Source organism: Kryptolebias marmoratus, linkage group LG5 (assembly GCF_001649575.2).
Source record: "Kryptolebias marmoratus isolate JLee-2015 linkage group LG5, ASM164957v2, whole genome shotgun sequence".
Lineage (NCBI taxonomy): Eukaryota > Metazoa > Chordata > Actinopteri > Cyprinodontiformes > Rivulidae > Kryptolebias > Kryptolebias marmoratus.
In genome coordinates, this window is record NC_051434.1 from 5,129,912 (window position 1) to 5,148,861 (window position 18,950).

Here is an 18,950-nt window from a genome sequence, read left to right on the forward strand (position 1 = left end):
AGGCTCACAAAAATAAAAGCATGACGCAAGAAAAGGCATCCGGATTCCGAACGTCTGCAAATTTACATACCACTATATTTGCCCAATTTTTACTTCTCGCTGTATATATAATGTGGCTATGATGCGGGAAGGATACGATTTTATGTACACTTGTCAAATGTTTATAAATTTCTTGTAAGGCTAACAGCATTGAAGGTTTTATTTTTAGGTCCAAATGTCGTCAGTTCCGGTGTCGCCTGATCTCGTCTTGACGGAGCAGCTGGATTTGGTCATGGTTCCGTCTGGACCAAAACAGTCATCCTGTCTTCCCACTCAGGACTTTCTCTGAACTGACTCAAATCTTTTAATCAAACTGAAACACTTTCAACAGTAAAAACAGAAAAATATAAATCTGTTTTTCACTTTAAACAAGAACAACAATTTTTAACCTATATTATAAAAACAAAAAATAATATAGAAAATATATTTAGAAGCAATAAATAATACAGCCAGGTACATACCTGGTACTTACAAGGTTAGTACTGAATACCTGATACGTACCATGTATGTACGTGTTAAACACCTGGTACTAGATATGTATCTGATACATACCAGGTAAGTACTTGCTAAGTATCTGGCAAGTACCCAGTAGGTACCAGATGTGTACCAAGTGAATACCTGGTAGGTACTAGACACATACAAGGTGAATAAGTAATAAGTTCCTAGTAAGTACGGGGTAGGTATCTGGTGAGGACCAGGTATGTACCAGGAATATACTCTGTAAGTACCCGATAAATATCAGCTAGGTACCCACTAGGTACCAGGTACATGTCCAGTAAGTACCAGGATTGTATGTGTTAAATACATACCAGGTAAGTACTTGCTAGGTACCTGGTAAGTACCTAAAAAGTACCAGGTATGTACCAAAATAATACCCAGTAGGTACCTGGTAAGTACCAGGAAGGTATCTGGTAAATCCCCGGTAAATACCAGCTGAGTACCTGGTACTTACTGGGCTGTATCATGTATTATGTGTTGCTACTGAATATTTACTAATACCACAAACTGAAGGGAGATAAGACAGAGGAACCATCAGAGGCCGAATGAACCCACGTTCTTTATTCCATGAATGTAGGAAAATAGATTCACATTAATGTTCTGGCTTCTCTCATCCGTCACTTGTTTCATTTCACAAAGGAACAAAAAACAAAACAAAACAAAACAAAAACAGGGCAAAGTAAAGGTGCATTTCACTCACAATTTCCGTTTCGGATACAAAATCAAATCGTGTTTCTTTTAAACTCCCACCTTCAGAAGTAAAGTGCAAAATAACAAAACAACACAAAGCCAGCAGGTTACGGATCAAAAACCAACATTTAGAGAAAACAAGACAAACAGCCACAGGAAAACATGCAAGAAGCTGGCAGTGTTTTCCAAAAAAAAAAACTAAAAGATACTCAGAGCAACAGTGAGGAGGAAGGAGAACGGCACGTCAATGAGCTGTACAAGTGTGTGAAACTGCAAAAAAACACACCGAGAGAAGCAGAACGAAAGACGGACGACCAACGATCGACAGAACGATTCTGATTGGCTGCAGCTGCAGAACACAGACCGGCAGAAAGAAGCTGCTCTGTGGCAAACATCCAGGAGTTTCCTGACTTTTTACTGAAAACCTGGAGTGAGTTTCTGACAGCAAACAGACCGAGAGCCGGCCATCTTTACGTGAACTGCAGGGTCAGCTTCAAAAAACATCATCATCTTCATCACTTCGCCACCTCAGAAGCTTTCAGTTTGGCTCTTAACTCGTCTCTTTCTGGGTTTTTTTGGTCATTTAAATATCTTCTAAATGTAATAAAGGTTGTTGTTGTTAACACTTGAGCTTCTCCAAATTCGGCCTAAATCACCGCTGATCCAGAGAACCAGAAATCTTCTGGCTGATCCAGTTCAGCTCCTCAAGCGCAGATAAACATTTATACTTTAAAAAAACAATATCTAAAGCTGCTCTGTCTCGTCTAAACGTCAATAAATACTGCTTAGAGGTTTGTTTTTATTGTTATTTTATGCGGCTCATTCCCAAAAACAGGAACAGGAAGTGACATCAGAGCGCGCGGTTCAACTCGGTCTGATCCTTCGGCGTCGACGCTCAACTACCCGAATCCCGATTTATTATCTTTGCTTATCTGACCCGTTTCTGGTTTGCTTGTTTTTGAGCAACGCGGCTCCACAGTGAAAAGATTCCCACGACTAACTCCGCTTCCCAAAGCAGGCCGAAGTAGGCCGAAGCAGGCCGAAGCAGGCCAAAACAGGGCTGAAGTAGGGCCAAACTGGACCAAAGTAAACCAAACTGGGCCGGTCGAAAGGCTGGAAAACTGAATTGAAGATCCCCGTTCTGTCCAGAACACTTCCTGTACTGATGCTCATTTGACCTCTGACCTTCAGGTGTTACATCCTGAAGTTCACTACATCCAGAAACTCAACTTCAGACATAACCTGAGCCAATCCTGAGCCAGTCTCACTGCTTCAGTTTCCAGGATTTCCACTTTTCTGACCTTTGTTTTCGTGTGAGACCCGACTGTCTGAGTGAGCCTTTATCTGCTGACCCCCACGGTCCTCAGTCTGTTAAATGCTCCAACTAAACGTTGAGTTCAGATATTTAACTGAGCCTAACTGGGGCCAACAGGCTGACCGGGTCTAAACCGACCAAGGAATCTGACTGGATCTCATGAGCTCCATGTGTCGACACATCAGCCGCTCACATCTGAGCCGTCTCTCCAGGAACCGTCGATCAGAAGTTCCTCAGGAGCTCAGGACTCGGCTGCTCAACTCCAAACATCTCCACAGCAGCCTGCGACCGATCCGAACCAGGCTACACTGTGGATCAGAGTAAATCTGGGATCGTTTCATTGCTGGTTCTGTTGGAGCTTCCTCCAGGTTTCCCCAGTTTGACTCGTTTGGTCCAGCAGGTCCTGCGGGTCCTGCAGAGGGAAGCGGCTGCTGCATCTCCTCAGGTTCCAGCCCGAACCTTTTTTCCTCAAAGCAACATTTCACGCTGAGTTCTGGCGCTCCGCAGCTAAAATACAGACGTCTGGACCCGTGTGACCAACTCATAACGTGTCAAATCGTACAGAAGACATCCGTCACACTATCACCGGATCAAGACCCAGAATGAACCCCTGAGGTCGGACCAGATCTGTGGTTGTGAAACCGGACTAAAGTTTGGGTCATGTGACTTCAGTAAACATCTCTAAAGTTGCCCTAAAATATGCTTTGAACAAAAAAAGTCGTAGAAACCAGCTGACATGAAACATTTTTGTTTCTCGACCTTTGATTCACCAAAACCCAACAAGTGAAATGTTGCTTAGAGAGCCTCATCTCAAACACCTTCAGGTACTGCAGAGTCTATTTCTCTTCTTTATTCTTACTGCTTAACTTTTTACTGAGCACAGTATAATAGTTTAAACGAGGATTATTACTCTGATCCTTTTTTTTTGCAATAAAAAATAGCTGTCGGCCTGTAGCAGAGTGCAAGCATAAAGCAGAAAGTTAATATACTCATAAATACTTAACAAGAAGCTCAAAACATCAGAATCCATCTTTTAAACTCTCAACAGTGCAACGTTTGTTTCAGTTCTGTCCGAAGAAGGACTGAAGCTCAGAGGTTAGAGGGACACCGGGACATTAGAGGACAACAAGTTGGTTTAGATTAAATTTCTTTTTTTTTAGAGCTTCTTTTAATCAGAAACTGAGGCGGTGCTGCTACAGCCAGAGCTAAAAGTGCTAAAACCCACTTTCCCACAATGCATCAGGGATCATCTTAACAGTCTGGAGGTCTCAGGGTCCCTTTAACTGGTCTGAAGCTCTTATTCAGACAGAAGAGACAGAAACAAGGACACACACACACACGTCAACAAACAGGGTTCTGTACAATTCTGTGATCACAAGATGGACAACAGCCAGGACAGACATGGATGTCGAGCCCTACGGTGTGTAGCACCAAGGATGAAGAGGACGTCCTCTCATGGAGCGAGAGGACGTCCAGCAGAGGTGAAAAACGGAGTCAGCAATGTGACATGTCCACGAGGACAGGAGGGTCGAACTGTCCCCCCAGACACCAACAATTGTCCTAAATCTTACCTGAGAGAAAATAAACTTTTTAAAATGACTTTTAAAATAAAAAACTCTTATAATTCATTAATCCTCTGCAACAGGACAAAACAAAGAGTTTGAATCGAAGACACTGAAGATGTTTTCTGAGATAAATAAGATATTTTCATGGAAAATCGTAATCATTTAATTAACTCTGCAGTTCTTATAACGCTGCTTTGACGCTAAAAGCAGACAAAGCTTTGACTGAAATGCATAAAATCTAAAAGTCTAATAGAGTTCTGACTTTATTATCACGAGAGGCCGTATCTCAGGGGGCTGTGGTTGTTGGCGAGCAGAATTAGTCGGACTCAAAACATCTCGAGTCGTTTCGTTGGAGTTTTCAGCATCCTGTGAGTCACAGAGGCTCACAGTCCTGCAGCTCGACTTCTATATGCTCCGAGAAACTAATTTCCTCTGAAAGAGTCTCAAACACATCTCAATTCTGCGTCAACAACAACCCCAGCCCACTGAGGTTCTCCCTCGAGAGCCTCCATTAGACTAATTTAACTTGCGGCCCTTTCCCCCCGCTGCACAGAAGCTCCTGTTCTCCTGCTCCCTAAGCCCTGGGACCGATAAACTGAAGCTGGACCGTCTGCAAAACGGCTTCACAGCAAGTCAGCGACAGAGAGGAGACGCAGTCCTGGTCGTGTCACATTGCTGACAGGAGCCGAGCCGCGGAGGCGAGCTCAAAGAGGTGGCTGGAAGTAGTGCAAAGGGCGCATGGCGAAGTACAACGGCGGAGCCAACGGACAGGTTATTCATGTAGTCTACTACTTTAGTGCTACACAAGCAAATATCCTTATTTATTATTTATTTCTACTGCATCTTAACATATTAGTGCTACGTGGCAGAGATGGTTGTGCTTTGCTCTTAGTGCCTGAAGCTGAAGTTTGTTTCTTCAAACCTCCCTCCACTCCTGCTGCTCCTGGGATCTCTGATCTCTGATCTGTGATTTCTGATCTGGGATCTGGGATCACCATATGTCCTCAGTCGGGTCTGGTTGGGATCATTTGGGTCAGAGTATTGACTGATTTAAACAAGAATTTAAAAGCTTTCCTTTAATCGCAGGACTCTGCTGTTTAAAATCTGTAAAAAAGCAGAAATGGACGAAACAAACGAAGAGCAACAAGCGGGGACAGTTTCTAAACCTGAATGAGAACCTTTAAGTTTTTCTGTTGCTGGTAGATTATTTGTTAAATCTTCTCATCTTCTGTCCTTGTGCTGAGCCACAGTAAGCGCTGAGGTCAACACCTTCAGATTTAACAGTCTGACAGGAAAAGTGACTGAAACACAAACCCACTGTTTGTTTCTAATCCAGGATCAGTTTTTTTCTTTCTTCCTCATTGTTGCCAATCAGGCAGTAAAACTGGAAACAGACCCGACTTGAGTTGTTTTAGAGTTTAAGACTAATTTTAAACTGTTTATTGTGATTCTGACACTAATTCTGGTCAAACTATGTTTTTTTTCTATTTTTATTTTAGACAAATATTATGAACTATATCTTAAAAAAAATCACAATTTTATAAAACGATTCATTTTATACAATATATTATTTTAGGAGATTTGTAATTTGAGATGTTCCTTTTTTTCTGTTTGTCAGACACACAGAGATAAAAATACAAAGCTGTTTAGAACAGAGGAACTCTTTAAAAAGAGGCGCAGAACCGAGCTTTGATTCACATTTCGGACTTTTCCTCAGTCTCTGGTTGCTCCTCAGAAAAAATAAAAACAGTGAACAGTTTATAGCTCATTTTTCCAACAGTTTCCTGAAGTGAATCAAAGCTGGGTTCTTTTTAAGGGCTTCTTTATTTAGCTCAGAGAACCTTTTTAAGGTTCTGACCCGTACGTACCTGCTGTCTCTATCGACTCCACCCGGGGCCTGACTCAACGCTCACCTTCCCTCCCTCCTACGGATGATTCTCTCTTTTTTTTAAGTTTTTCTTTTTTTTACGTAAAGCACAGCAGCTAACGAACAAATTTCAGCACAGAAACTTTTCAGAGTGAGTTCACAAGAAGGAAGGAAGGGAAGCGAGGAACGTGGTTCTGGTTCCAACCACTGTGACACAGAAGACAAACATGCGTTTAAAGAACCACGGCGTTCAGGCAGTGTACAAGTGCTCTGGAGGCGATGGAAGGACAGCGTGTCGACGTTTTGGCTTCATTTATCCTGCCTGATTGGCTCTCTGCAGCAGCCAATCTGGGATTTCCACCAATAAGGAGGAGGAGAGGTAAAGGGGCGGGGCTTTTAGCAGGTGAGGTAAAAGCTGAGTGAAGGGTGAATAAAAAAAAAAAGAGCAGAGGGAAGTTGATGAAAGCTAAAGTTCTTCTCTCTTTGAGGAGATGCCGTTTCCTTCTTCCTCGTCCTCAAGTTTCACCACCACCTGGGGGGGAACGGAGCAGGAGGAGGCAGGAGCAGTGGAGGAGGAGGAGGAAGGAGGCGAGCTGACATTCAGATCGACGGGCATCAGCATTATCTCCACCTCGCCCTGCTCCTCCTGCAGCGTGGGCAGGGGGAGAGGAGGCGAGTGGAGCTGCGCTGCCTGTGGAGCAGCCGTGCTGTTGTTGTTGTTCGGCCGCGGAGCTTTCTGGATCACCTCCACCATGGGGGTCCGACTTGACGAGGCCAGCTCCCAGCCGGGGTTCCCGGGACTCTGGAACACCAGGAGCGGCCTGCTGTGGTGGTCCAGCTCAGCCGTCCCGCCCGTCTGACACTGCACCACCACCCCGCGGTGCTCCAGCAGCCGATGAGCCGGGTCTGACACCGCCGGCAGCTGGCTCAGGACCAGCCCCGACGGCTCCTGGATCACCAGCTCCACCACAGGCTGCGAGGAGGACGAGGAGGAAGACGCCTTCTGGATGACGCCGCCGGTGATGGAGGTGATGATTGGAGGCTGAGAGGGAGCAGGAGGAGGCTGAGGAGGAAGATTGACAGGAGGAGCAGGAAGTGAGTCCTCTGGACGAGGTTTTCTTGGTCGTCCTCGTTTCCGTTTCACCGGAGACGTGCTGACAGCAGAGGCAGGACCGCCACCTGACGTCTCCCCCTCCAGGGGGCGCTTGGCGGCGGCCCCTCGAGCTTTTTGGACCACAGAGGTGGGAGCCGCCACCGTGTGCTGCTGCTGCTGAAGAGGAAGAGGAGCAGGCGGAGCAACTTTGTCCCTCTCAAAGGACAGACAGCTCTGAGGAAGGAACATCACGGGGACAGGCCCGCCCTGCTGCTGGGGCAGCGTTGCCATGGCAATGACCTTCACCCCACCGCTGCCGGCAGCGGGGTGAAGGTCAGCGGAGCCTCCGTGTCCAGAGGGCCCTCCAACACCGGAGGCATCTTTGGGAGCCTGCGAGGGCAGAGACGAGTGGACAGAGAGGCTCTTCTCAGGGACGCAGCTGCGAGGGAGGATTCTGGGTAACTGCTTCATGAACGCCTCCACCTGCAGCACAGATAGAAGTTTGAAGAAGTTACAACCAGGCATTCTGCTCCATTTGGGCCGAAAAACAGTGAAATATATTTATTTGCTTCATTCTGTAGATAAAAAGGCTCAGAGGTCATCCAACAAAGAAACCTCCAGTTTGTTGGTGCCAAAGAATTCCCTCCTGCTGTCGTTTGTGTTCTGATTCAAACCTCACAGTTCTCAGATCTGCTGCCTTTGGTCGTTTCTCTCCACACGGCAGCACCTCAGTTACTGTGAACAGATCGTTTGAGCATTGACCTACCGCTGGACGCAGAGACGAGGAAGAGGTAGAGGAAGGAGGCGGAGCGTCTGCTGCGGAAGGTTTGGCTGCTGCTGCCGACTTGTCTCCAGACGGAAGCTTCTGTGAGGACGAGGACAAGGACAAGTCTCCCAGATCCTTCTGCAGGCAGAGACAAACAGGAAGCAGGTGAGCAGCAGGACAGACGGATCAGTAAGATCAGTGATGGACTGGCGTCAGACCTTCTGCTCCGCAGCTCCGTCTCCATCAGCCTTAGAGACCCCAGGAGTTTTCTTGATGACCTTATGGGTTTTAGCCGGACCTCCTGCAGACAAACAGCAGAAGCAGAGACTATAACATCTGTTTTAATTACAGTGAGAATTATAGTCTTTATTATTGCCTGATAAATTATTCTAACTCATACAAATCAATCTGTCATAAGTCAAGGTTTTCATTCTGGACTTTTCAGGTTTCAGATCATTCATTCATCAAATTTTTTAATCTGTATTTTTCGTGCAGCGTCGCAGGGAGCTGGAGCCTTTCTCCAGCAGCCATGAGAGGCAGGTTTCATTTCAATTTTCATTGATTTCATGTTGATAATATTACCATTCAAGCTGTATGATTTGTTTTTGAGTGTTACTTTTATTTGTGTAGAACAGATCGAATCACAGTAATCTTTGAGTGTAATTTCATAGTTAACTGGTAAATTTACTCTTCTTATTCTTCTTTGAGAACTGGTATAACACATTTTTTACTCAACTATTAATAAATGATTGCATTAGTGCCCATTTGGAATACATGTTCGACACAACAGTAACAGGTATTTGTATTTTCTGCTTGTTGTAAATGTTTAAAATACTTTTAAAGCTAATAAAAGTATCCTAAACGACCGAATATGTCCCCATTTTACAAAATGTTGACACTTTTCTTAGAGTCTAAAATGAAAGTTTTCCAATTGGGAAAAAATATTAAGAAGAAATTTATTCTTCAACTGAAAGCAAACACAGTGGTTAATTTATTTTAGTTAAATAAACTGTGTAGCTGCAAAATAAGGTTGATGTTAAAAAGATAAGGAAAGTTTTGATTTCCCATATTTGAGGTGCATTGAATGTTTTGCACATTTTTTTAGCTTTAAGCTGGAGAAAATCAAGAGCTGTTTTTCCAATTTATTTTTTTAGTTTTGCAACTCAGAAACCTGAAAAAACTCTTTTCCTCAGATGTTCCTTTTAAAATAACTTAAACTGATATGGCTGCACAATCTCCAAACACGATTCTGCCTCTTCGTTACAAAGATTTTACCTCTTCATAACAAGGATTTTATCCTTTTTGTAACGAGGATTTACGTCTTCGTTACGAGGATTTTGCCTCTCCATAACGAGGATTTTGCCTCATTAAAGTCTGTTACTTTCCCAGAAAACGGCTGGAAGAGGCGACAGACCTGCGAGGGCAGCAGACGTCACCAGCTCGGCCTGGCTGCAGCGAGGGTTGACGATGTGCTCCTGGATCAGGTAGCGAGCGATCTCCACCACCGTGTCGAAGGAGCGCTTCAAGATCTTCTGCGCCCAATCACAGATCAGCTCACACGCCGCCTCCGTCACTTCCTGTTTGTAGGTCTGGACCAGCTCGGTCAGCTCCGACTGCAGACAGAGAGGAAGAAAAGGAGGCAGGAGCTCACTGAATGTTTCTGACGAGAGAACGTCACATTTTGTAGGAAGTGTGTTAAAATCAACTTCCTCTTCCTCTTCCTCTTCTTCCTCTTCTTCCTCTTCCCAATCCATCATCAGCTGCAGCGTAAACAACCTGTACTTCTTTTTTAATCTTAAAGCTTTTATTTTTTCAGTGAAATCCTGTTCTATATGGTGAACAGACCAAAAATGCTGCATTAAAAATAAAATTTTTATTATTATTTAGGAAAAGCAAAGCTAAATCTCAAGCTTGAGCATTTATTTATTTATAAATTACTGAATAAAGTAAAAATCTCTGGATAGCTGGGTGTACGAATGAACATTTCTGAGGTTTCTAAAGCCTCTTGCAGTTTAAATAAGAGGCAGTACTTCTACAAGAAGGAGTAGAAGTACCGCGAGGAGTATTTGCTGTAGTAGAAAATCACTGATAGAATTCAGTAATAGAGTAACAGAGTATGTGGGACGGTACCGGGTCGTTCTTTAGGTCCAGGTTGGGCAGAAGAGGCATGTTAAGAACGGTCTTCCTCCTGATGCCGCTGTAGCAGTACGTATCACACAAACAGGTTAAGGAATCCAACCTGCAACCGACGGGCTCCACATTTACAAACATTGTGAGGTTAAAAGCCGATTTTAAAGGGTTAAATTAGGTGTCAGTTGGAAATATAAAGAGGCACAAATTATTGATGCAGTAAAGCTTCAGCTGTGTCTCTTTTTAAGCTACTGTGTGTTGATTAGTGTGATCATTTATGTAACATAAATAAAAAACATAGTAAGTTGAGTTTTAAGTTTAAAAATGATCAGAACTTTATATTTAAAGGCATTTTTAACTAGAAACAGTAAAACCTTAAACAGAAAACATCTAAATATCAGTAGGAGCAGCAGACAAACAGCTTTCGTCAGAACTTAAAGGATATTTGGACTGTCCTCTGCCCCCGAGTCGTCTCGCCTTGATGTTTGGGAAAATGTCTCTGATGATCTTCCCAAAGTTGGCGGCGCTCAGAGGACGATGCTGCAGGTTCTCACAGTATCTCCTGCAGGTCAAAGGTTATGAATTAATAATAATTATTAGAATCTGTTAAAGTTAAATGTGTGTCTTTCTGGGTTTTCTCACTTGTACGTCTCGTAGACGTCCTGTTTGGGCAGACAGGTGTCTGAATGCTCCTCCAGGTGACTCCGGATCCAGTTACAGGTGTGAAGCTGGTCGGCCGTGTTGAACGAACTGGAGTCACCGCCACTGGTCCAGAAACAAGACAAAACGCTGCTTTAAAATTATACAGGTGTGCAGGTCAGAACATATACTGACATTTTTATTTCCAAGGTCATAAATAGATTTTAAAAACAACAACAAACTGGAGTTCAATCTTTAAACATCTAATAAGAAAGTCCTGAAGTCACAGATTTTAATTCATTTTAATAATAATATGACGTCAGAGCGTTCTTTAATAATGACTCTGTTTAGTAAACATTAATATCTTTGTAATTAGCTACAAACTGTCTGAAACAACAGTCCTCCTCATACGCATGAAGTCAACAACGAGACTTTATTTACAATAAACAAGTCGGACCTTTTGTCTCCACAGCTGGGCCCCGAGGGCAGCTGGAGGTACAGGTACAGCTTGTCATTGTCAGAGAAACGCTGAACGTCTTGCTGTTGAAGCAGAACAAAGACAGAAATGAGAAAATATCATTAAACTCTGAAAAATTCAACAGGTTTTCTTTGAAGCAAACTTTAAAGTTCGGAGTAACGTTTTTACCAGGATCTGATCCACTTTGGTCTGAACATTTTTACTGCAAGACAGAGAAAAACACCAATCAGAAACCAGCTCATAATCATCCCGACTTCAGCAGCTTTAAGTGCGTTTCCAACATTTTAGAAACCAATCAAATGTTTTAAGAAGAAGAGGAATAAATCTTCTGTTTTGTAAAACATAATAGGTAAAAAAAAAAATAGAAACTTTTGCTAATGGACAAAAAAACCTGCTCTTTCTGCAAGTTATTTGGTTAAATATTATGAAGCAAATTTTAACAAACTCATTTTAAATTGATCTGACCAGACGTGACAGAAAATGTTTGAATGAAAGTGAAACATTTGTGTTTTGTCAACAAATAAACGATATTTTCCTGCCACTGAAAGGGACACATAAGGAACTTTTTCACTTAAATCTGCTCCATCAAAACAAAAACAGGCGACTTCTCTGAAATGAAAGTAAACATTTGGTGATAAACTTTAAAAACCCTCTGAGCGGCGTTGGTTTTACTCACGAGATGTTGCTCTTTAGTTTCTGCAGCAGCATGCTGGGCTCCGTGTCGCCCTCTGCTGCTTCCAGACCGCCCTTCGCCTGCTGGGAGGCTTCGGCCCGCTGGTGGCGCTGGTCCTCCGACATCTGGACCAACTAACCCGTGTTAAGAACCACCATCTGTGGACAAACAGACAGAAATCCTCATCAGATAAACTAAGGAAGACAAACAGCTTACTTTTTAGGCCTAAATTTAAAACGTCTGACATCAGTTTAGATGCTGAAGTGAATTAACAGCAATAAAATGTGTATTGTTGTATTCTCTTTACAGAAAAACTGACTAATTTAGCTGTAAAGATGAATCAAAAAGTCCAAATCAGCTGTGGCAAAATAACAAACTCCAGCCTTCAAACCAAACGTTCGATGACAGAACAGCCGTGTTTATTGTTTTTATACAGATTTCTACAAAAGCAGTCAATTTAAATCCCACAAAAACAGATTACTGAGTTAATCTGCAGAGTCCAGGAGCTAAAGAGCACAAAACACAGCAGAACAAACCTATGATGTGACAAATATGCTACAGAAATAATGAAATAAAAACAGATTATTCATTAGGACGCCTCTAACTACATGCACGAAGTAAAGAACTGAGAAATTAAGAAGCTGTATAGGACGACTTCAAACAGAAAATTCAACATTTCTGAACATCCTCAAGACAATTTAAACATCACGAAGAAAAGAAATCACAAAGTAGGAAACAAAATCTCACTTAGCTGTGACCAAAAATTAAAGATTTGTCAGCAGATTTACCTACAGGGCTGAAAATATGTCGACGAGGATGTCCACAGAGACAAGAAGTCCAACAACTTTAATGTGTTCATACATATTAGTGCTAAAAGCTCAATCACGTGAGTCCATCTTGTTTACACTGAGTGCATACCCGCATTTTAGACACATGTTAATATATCAGGAGAACTACAGGAGTAAATTCTTTCAAACTGCACAGTTCGACGTGGTTCATGATAGCCTGTATTATGTTATATTTTACGGTTTGCAGCAGTGTTTTTGAAACGATTAAACAAAAAGAAAAGAGCCTCTGGGTTTGCCTGGAGAGTCAGAGCTCGAGATGATGTGATTGTTTGGTGTCTGGTGTGAACCCAAACACCGGTTCCGCCCCGGCAGGCTGAAAAAAGGCCCGCGGGCTGTGGGTAGTAGCGACATGTGTTGGCTGTCAGGGCGCCGTGAAAAGCAAAACTCCTCCAACCAGAACGGGGCGGACTGTTTCTGGGGAGGGGGGGTTGAGACGCAGCCTGCCGCCGGCCGGAGCCCCTCCTTGCGGCCGCTGGCTCGAGCTGAGCGTGTCGGTGCGGCGGCGGAGGAGCTCCCATGTCAGCTCTGACTGCCGTGTTTACAGCGGGCGTAGCGCCGGTGGTCATGTGCCTGCCATTTACTACACAACACACACACACACAAACACACCCCGGCGCAGCTCTGCGCGGCACCCGCCGAGCTAGCTGGCTAACGGACGACACCTGTCGCCCCCCTGCGAAAGTTACTGACAAAAGCGGCGTCGCTCGCCGGCGGGGGTTCGTTCGCGGTCGAATCCCGACAGCCGTTTAGAAAGAAAGCCGTATGAGAACCGTAAACAAGCGTTCGTCACAAAGGAAGAACCGCGCTAACGGCTAACGCTGACAGCTGCTCGGCTAGCTTGTGGTTCTTGCTAACTGCAGAAAGGAGCCTCATCAATCGGGCTTCTACGAGTTGTATTTTAATTCCAAAATGACTCCAGATAATAGTTAGTTAATTCTCTTATTAATGTATGATCGACTGGGTGAGTCACATTGAAGTATTTATTTTAAAAAAGAAAAAGTAAGTACCTGAGCCAGGATACAGCAAAAATCCCCTTTCAGATTTTTTTGTGATTGGACGACTTGGCTATGTCTGCCTGACTACAAAGCCAACGTCGATTGCGATTGGTCAGCTGTCAAAACTCTACTAGGATACCGACAGAAGGCGAGATCCCATTGGCTGAGCAGAAATATTATTTCCGCAAAGATTATTCTGATTGGACGCCATTTCCTGGTCTGCCCAGTTACAAAACAGATGAATTTATCTCACAAAATCTGCCTAGCAACAGCAGTCTGTTTAGATACGGAAAGCACAAAGACTTCAAACAAGTGTCGATATTACATTCAATACATATCTACACCATTCATGAAGTGTATATACAACTTAAAAGTAATTTATTTAGAACTTGCTTTAAATGTGAGCATTATAGTGAAATGATTCTTTAAGCTTTTTATATTTAAAATGTGATGTTATTTCTTTAAGTGTATTTCGGTTGTTTATTGAGCCATGATCTATGAAATGTTCAAACATTAAAGATACTCATCACAAAATAGGAAATCAAACATAAAAAGAGGTGAACTTGAACTATATAAAATGGTGCAGTTTAAAACATTTAACTCCAGTTGTTTTCCAGATAAATTAAATAAATTCTAAAATGCTGGTCCGCATTGAATGTAAACAAAGCACTCAGCTAAATCCCCTGAAGACCATGTGGAAGCTTGAGTCACGTGACTGATCTACATTAGGCTGGACATAATCTGTGTAGGTAAATATGTCCAATAAGTTCGACCTGTTTTCGGTCATTTTGTCTCCTTTAGGTAAACAAAGATGGAAGTGGACGCCAAATCTTAGAAACAAAACAAGCATCAAATATTTTAGTTTTACTTCAGAACTTGTCTGTAAATACTGCTGGTAAAGTCTTTTATGAGCTGTGTTTCAGCTGAGGTTGTCTTTACATCATTTCAAGAGCAAATAAACACCATTTTTAATTTTTTTCCCCTCAGCTTTTTATATATAACACCTCAGTGTCACAAGTGGGTGGATGACGTGCTCGCAATCTGCAACTTAACCACCAGATGGCACCCAGTTGTTACATGTTTAATAATTAATCTTCCAAAGAAGCCTGTGGGTGAAACAACTGGAAGTTCTCATGTTTATTGCACTTTTCTGTTATTTTTTCCACTGACGCTGGCACTCTAAAAACATACATTGAGATGAAAAACTCAAAGAACCATCACACAACACAAATAAATCCAGAAAAAACCCCAACAAGTTTTAATTACCACATTTATTTTCCATTATACAAAAGTGACCATAAACAGAAAGAAACTAAACTGGGACAGAAGATGCAGGTGAGCCGCTGGTTGTTTTCAACTGAAGCTTGTATTTATTCAAACCCGCTGCAAGAAAAACAGGAAATAAATAAAAGTTAATGCAGAACATTTTACTGTGATCCTTATGTCAAACAATGTTTTTTATGACCAACAAAAAAGTCTGGACCTCACCTGATCAAATGAGCGATGTCCCAGTTAGTTTCTGAGGACAGAGGACCAATGATCTCCACCCCTTCCTCTGTTACTACGGCAATCTCGTGCTGAGATAAAAACACATAATTATAAGAACTTAGAGGTGATCAGTTCATCTTTTCTTATTCAACTAACACATCAGGAGAAAACACAGCAAACACAAGATAATATGTGCAGCTTAAAGTACCCAAAAATTAGATCTGGGATCAGCTGAAGGGAAGTGAACTCACCCTGTTGTAGGAGCGAGCGTCTCTGTAGTACAACACTTTGAGGCAGCGCTCCACCAGCTCCCGAGCCTCCTGTTTGTTGATCTCCGCCTTGTTCTCAATCACCTCCCTCATCAGTGGCTATAACACACAAACACACACACAGCAGCTTTATTTACAAGTTTAAACACAGAGTTTTAATGTTTGAACATGTCACAGAGAGATTCTACTCTAAAACTGATCTAATGAGTGAAACTGAATATCTGAAGTCAACACATTTAGTGATTTCACTCTTGTCTCTAAACCTAATACATATATGATTATGGATTTGTGTTAAATCTGTTAGCATCACACACTGATAGAGAAAATAAAAAGCCAATAATGGGCTAAAGCTTGTTTAGCTTCCAAGCTGGAACTCACCTGAGCCAGGTAAGCTCCAAACCCAGTGGCCACCGTGGGAGCCTCATAAGCTACGCCCAGCTTGTCCACATAACCTAAGAAACTAGAGACCAAACATTTATAGTTATTTTATATCTCACAAAACAGGTGAGAGAAGTTGCTGGTTCAGTGAAACATTTTGAAGGAATCTGTTTCGAATGTGAGCAAAGCAGCCCCTCCAGGACCGTCGCCGCTTCAAAATGTCTGATTTTGCAGCAGCTTTTCCACATAACTGTGATGTTTTTTAGCTTTATTTTTTTCCCAACATGCCAAGAACAAATTAATTTACAAACTTTACCACACGACTGATATAAAAAAGCAATGCTGAGGTCAAAATGTAATGAAAAAAAGAGAATCTGCTGAACGTGATGAAATACAGGCTCTGTGTGAACCAGCTGGTGATCACTGATAGTTTTATGTCACTGTTATGTTGTCAGCTATTAATGATCAAATTCATGCTGCGAGATTTGATGACAAATGTGATTTTCTGTCTCAGGACATGTTTTAATCCTGCAAGCTCAGATTCCAGGAAGGGAAAATGGGCAGGAGGTTAGTTAGATTTCCCAGACTGAGCACAATTCGCAGGAATTGGTCGAATAGCTGAGATCACAACTTCTTTGAGGGACTGGTAAACACTGAGCTGGATGACTTGGGTACCACACAGGCTTCCACTCTTCACTCCCTGCCTTATGTTCTGTAGTCTGCCAGCAGAAACTCTCCGAGTGACATAACAGCAAAACGTCTAACCGTTTTCCCCTTTTCCAACCAGCACATCTTACCTCTCCCCGTTATAGAAACCTCCGATGACAACAGTGTTCCACAGAGGATTCATCCGGCTGCGACGGTTGTACATCACTCTGGTCAGCCAGGAGTGGATAGCCTTAGGACTGTAGCTGTGGCCATCACCAAGCAGCTCTTCATCGATCCTAACAGGAAAACAACAATGTTTACAGAACCACGTTACACAGAGTCACACAGAGGCAGCAGGCTGTGCTTCTGATCAGCAGCTTACACCATCTGTTCGATGACTTGTTTCAGGTACTGGTAGTCGGCGTAGTCGCCCGACGCCCCCAGGATTGTGTTGTCGTTCACCTGCGGCACAAACACAGATTAAACAGGTTTTCACTTTTGTTTTGTTTTTTTAAGACATGCCAGCTGGTGTTTTTGCTAACTGTGGCCATCACCTTCATGAGGCGAGAAATGTTTCTGAACCGAGCCAGAGAGCCGTACGAGCCCAACATGTCGGCTGCGATGACAACACCTCCGTTGAACTTCACACCGAGCACCGATGTTCCGGTTACCATCGGGTTCCTGTGGAGAGGAGGAAAAGTTGGTCTTATTACCAATGATCCTTCATTCAAAAAAAAAAAAAGGTTGAACAAAAATAAGTGATTAGTTAAACACTTAAATGTTTCCGAGTAAAACTGTCTACTATTTTTTTTTCTGCTGTTACCTGAAGGCACAGTTTACAACCAGGCCTGAATCTAACCTGACAGATTATTTAGCCATTTTAAGTGAGTTTTTTTTTAGCTATAAAGTCAGAAAGTGCCTCATAATAAAATTTAAACTGGAAGAAAAAAAATCTATGAAAATTATTTTGTCTCGGTAAAAGTTTTCAGCTGTTTTTATAGGAATCGACACACTTATAGCAATATAAATAAACAAGAAGCTGATTCCAGTTGAGGTGTAACTACATCAAGATTTACTTGGATCCTCTGAGTTATAAATATTAAAATTAAATTATATGAATAAATTTGTTGTTTGTGTTCTTACTTATAAATCCATTATTTAATGTACCGAACTCTGTGTAATACAGATTTGAGATGCTGTTCCCCATCTGTATTTTATTAGCACGACATTTAAATAAAGTTTAGTGTGAGTCTTAACATCTGAGCCCGTAATGTTTCAGTTTCTAGATGGCCTGAAAATCCCTTAGCAATAAAGTGGATTAAAGATATTATTACAGAATTTATTTAAATGTGAGTATCTGGTCTAGAATCCAGTTGTAGTTTTGTCTCATAGGAGTTAATTTAAACAGTAAAAACGAAAACAAAAACAAAAGTTTTACTTAGCTAACTTGGCTAACAGTGACCCACAAGACAACAAAAAACAAAAACAGAAAAAAATGCAAGTTTTCCTTCATATAATAAATACATAAAATACATCAATAAATTATTAACCAGTCAGCCCTGTCTTTAAAGGGGTATAAAACATTTAATTTGATGTGAACTGAGTGATTTTAGCATCGGTTAGCAGCCGGTTCTCCATGATGATACAGCACTGCAGCGGAGCTGAAACCGAAACCGACGCGGCTGTTCGGGTTTAAACGAAGCTCCGCAGGTTCGGTTCTGACGGGACGGATTACTCACAGCGTGTGTCGAACCGGCCCGCATGATGTGCCCGGTCCACTGGTGCTGCCGCCGCGGAAAGAGTAAAACTGTCCGGGTTTTGGTCCGTTCTCCCAAAAACTCATCTTCAAACCGCTCGACTCCATCTTGGATTCTATGACGGAAGTGACGACACACTGTGGTTGAACATCTTTATTAACAAAAAAAAACTTGACGCACAACACTGAAATTTTGTACTGAGAAAAGTACATAAGAATAATACATCAGTTGTGGTGTTTTATGATAATTATTAAATAAACTTAAAAATAAATAATATGAAAAAGAAAAACGTGGATTAACAGAGGGTAAATGTGCTGAAGAAAACATTAAAATTATATTTTTAATACAAGCATGCTAACTTTTTATTGCTTTTAAGAAAGTATTGCCAACTTCTGTCAGTTAAAGTATTGTATGTCTCAATTTATATAACTTAACTAAACAATAACAAAAAATTTGAGCTATCCATATTACCTCCAAAAAAACACCCAATATATAGTATGTTTTAATCATTGCAGACTAAATAAAATGGTTTTTGGAGTTTAGATTTTAAGACATTTTCTGCTAAAAGCTACTTTACGATGCTATTTTTTACAAATCTCTGTCATACTTTACACATTTATCTGACAAATGTCGGAATAAAACCTTTAATAGCAACAAGTTTCCACAAACGAGAAGGCAACTAATTCATTTACAAATCCTCTGTCAGTGACCGCCACCTGCAGGAGTCCATCATGACTTCATTAAACCAAATCAAAATTTAAATTTCCTTCACTGGAGAAAAATAATCTCACAGATTTGCTATTTCATGTTGTTA

The 18,950-nt window shown here is 42.0% G+C and overlaps 2 protein-coding genes across 4 annotated transcripts; both read right to left on the bottom strand.

Moving 5' to 3' along the window:
- Positions 1–1,066: 1,066 nt before the first annotated feature.
- Positions 1,067–13,694, bottom strand: rfx5 (regulatory factor X, 5). Of its 3 annotated transcripts, none has more exons than XM_017429643.3 (11): positions 13,609–13,694; positions 11,757–11,911; positions 11,249–11,282; positions 11,060–11,142; positions 10,606–10,728; positions 10,409–10,525; positions 9,964–10,042; positions 9,248–9,446; positions 8,052–8,134; positions 7,834–7,971; positions 1,067–7,550 (listed from the first exon to the last, which is right to left on the bottom strand). In XM_017429643.3, the coding sequence occupies exons 2-11, from the start codon at positions 11,876–11,878 to the stop codon at positions 6,441–6,443; spliced, it is 2,088 nt and encodes a 695-aa protein (XP_017285132.1). In that variant the 5' UTR covers positions 11,879–11,911; positions 13,609–13,694; the 3' UTR covers positions 1,067–6,440. The 3 variants fall into 3 exon arrangements, with proteins under 3 accessions (XP_017285132.1, XP_017285130.1, XP_017285131.1); XM_017429641.3 differs by having other exon boundaries at positions 10,606–10,752; XM_017429642.3 differs by lacking the exon at positions 13,609–13,694 and adding an exon at positions 12,542–12,898 and having other exon boundaries at positions 10,606–10,752.
- Positions 13,695–14,848: 1,154 nt separating this feature from the next.
- On the bottom strand, positions 14,849–18,268 carry psmb4 (proteasome 20S subunit beta 4). Its single transcript, XM_017429662.3, has 8 exons — positions 18,119–18,268; positions 16,934–17,060; positions 16,762–16,841; positions 16,529–16,675; positions 15,732–15,813; positions 15,336–15,452; positions 15,085–15,173; positions 14,849–14,979 (listed from the first exon to the last, which is right to left on the bottom strand). The coding sequence occupies exons 1-8, from the start codon at positions 18,241–18,243 to the stop codon at positions 14,967–14,969; spliced, it is 780 nt and encodes a 259-aa protein (XP_017285151.1). The 5' UTR covers positions 18,244–18,268; the 3' UTR covers positions 14,849–14,966.
- Between the last annotated feature and the right edge of the window lie 682 nt (positions 18,269–18,950).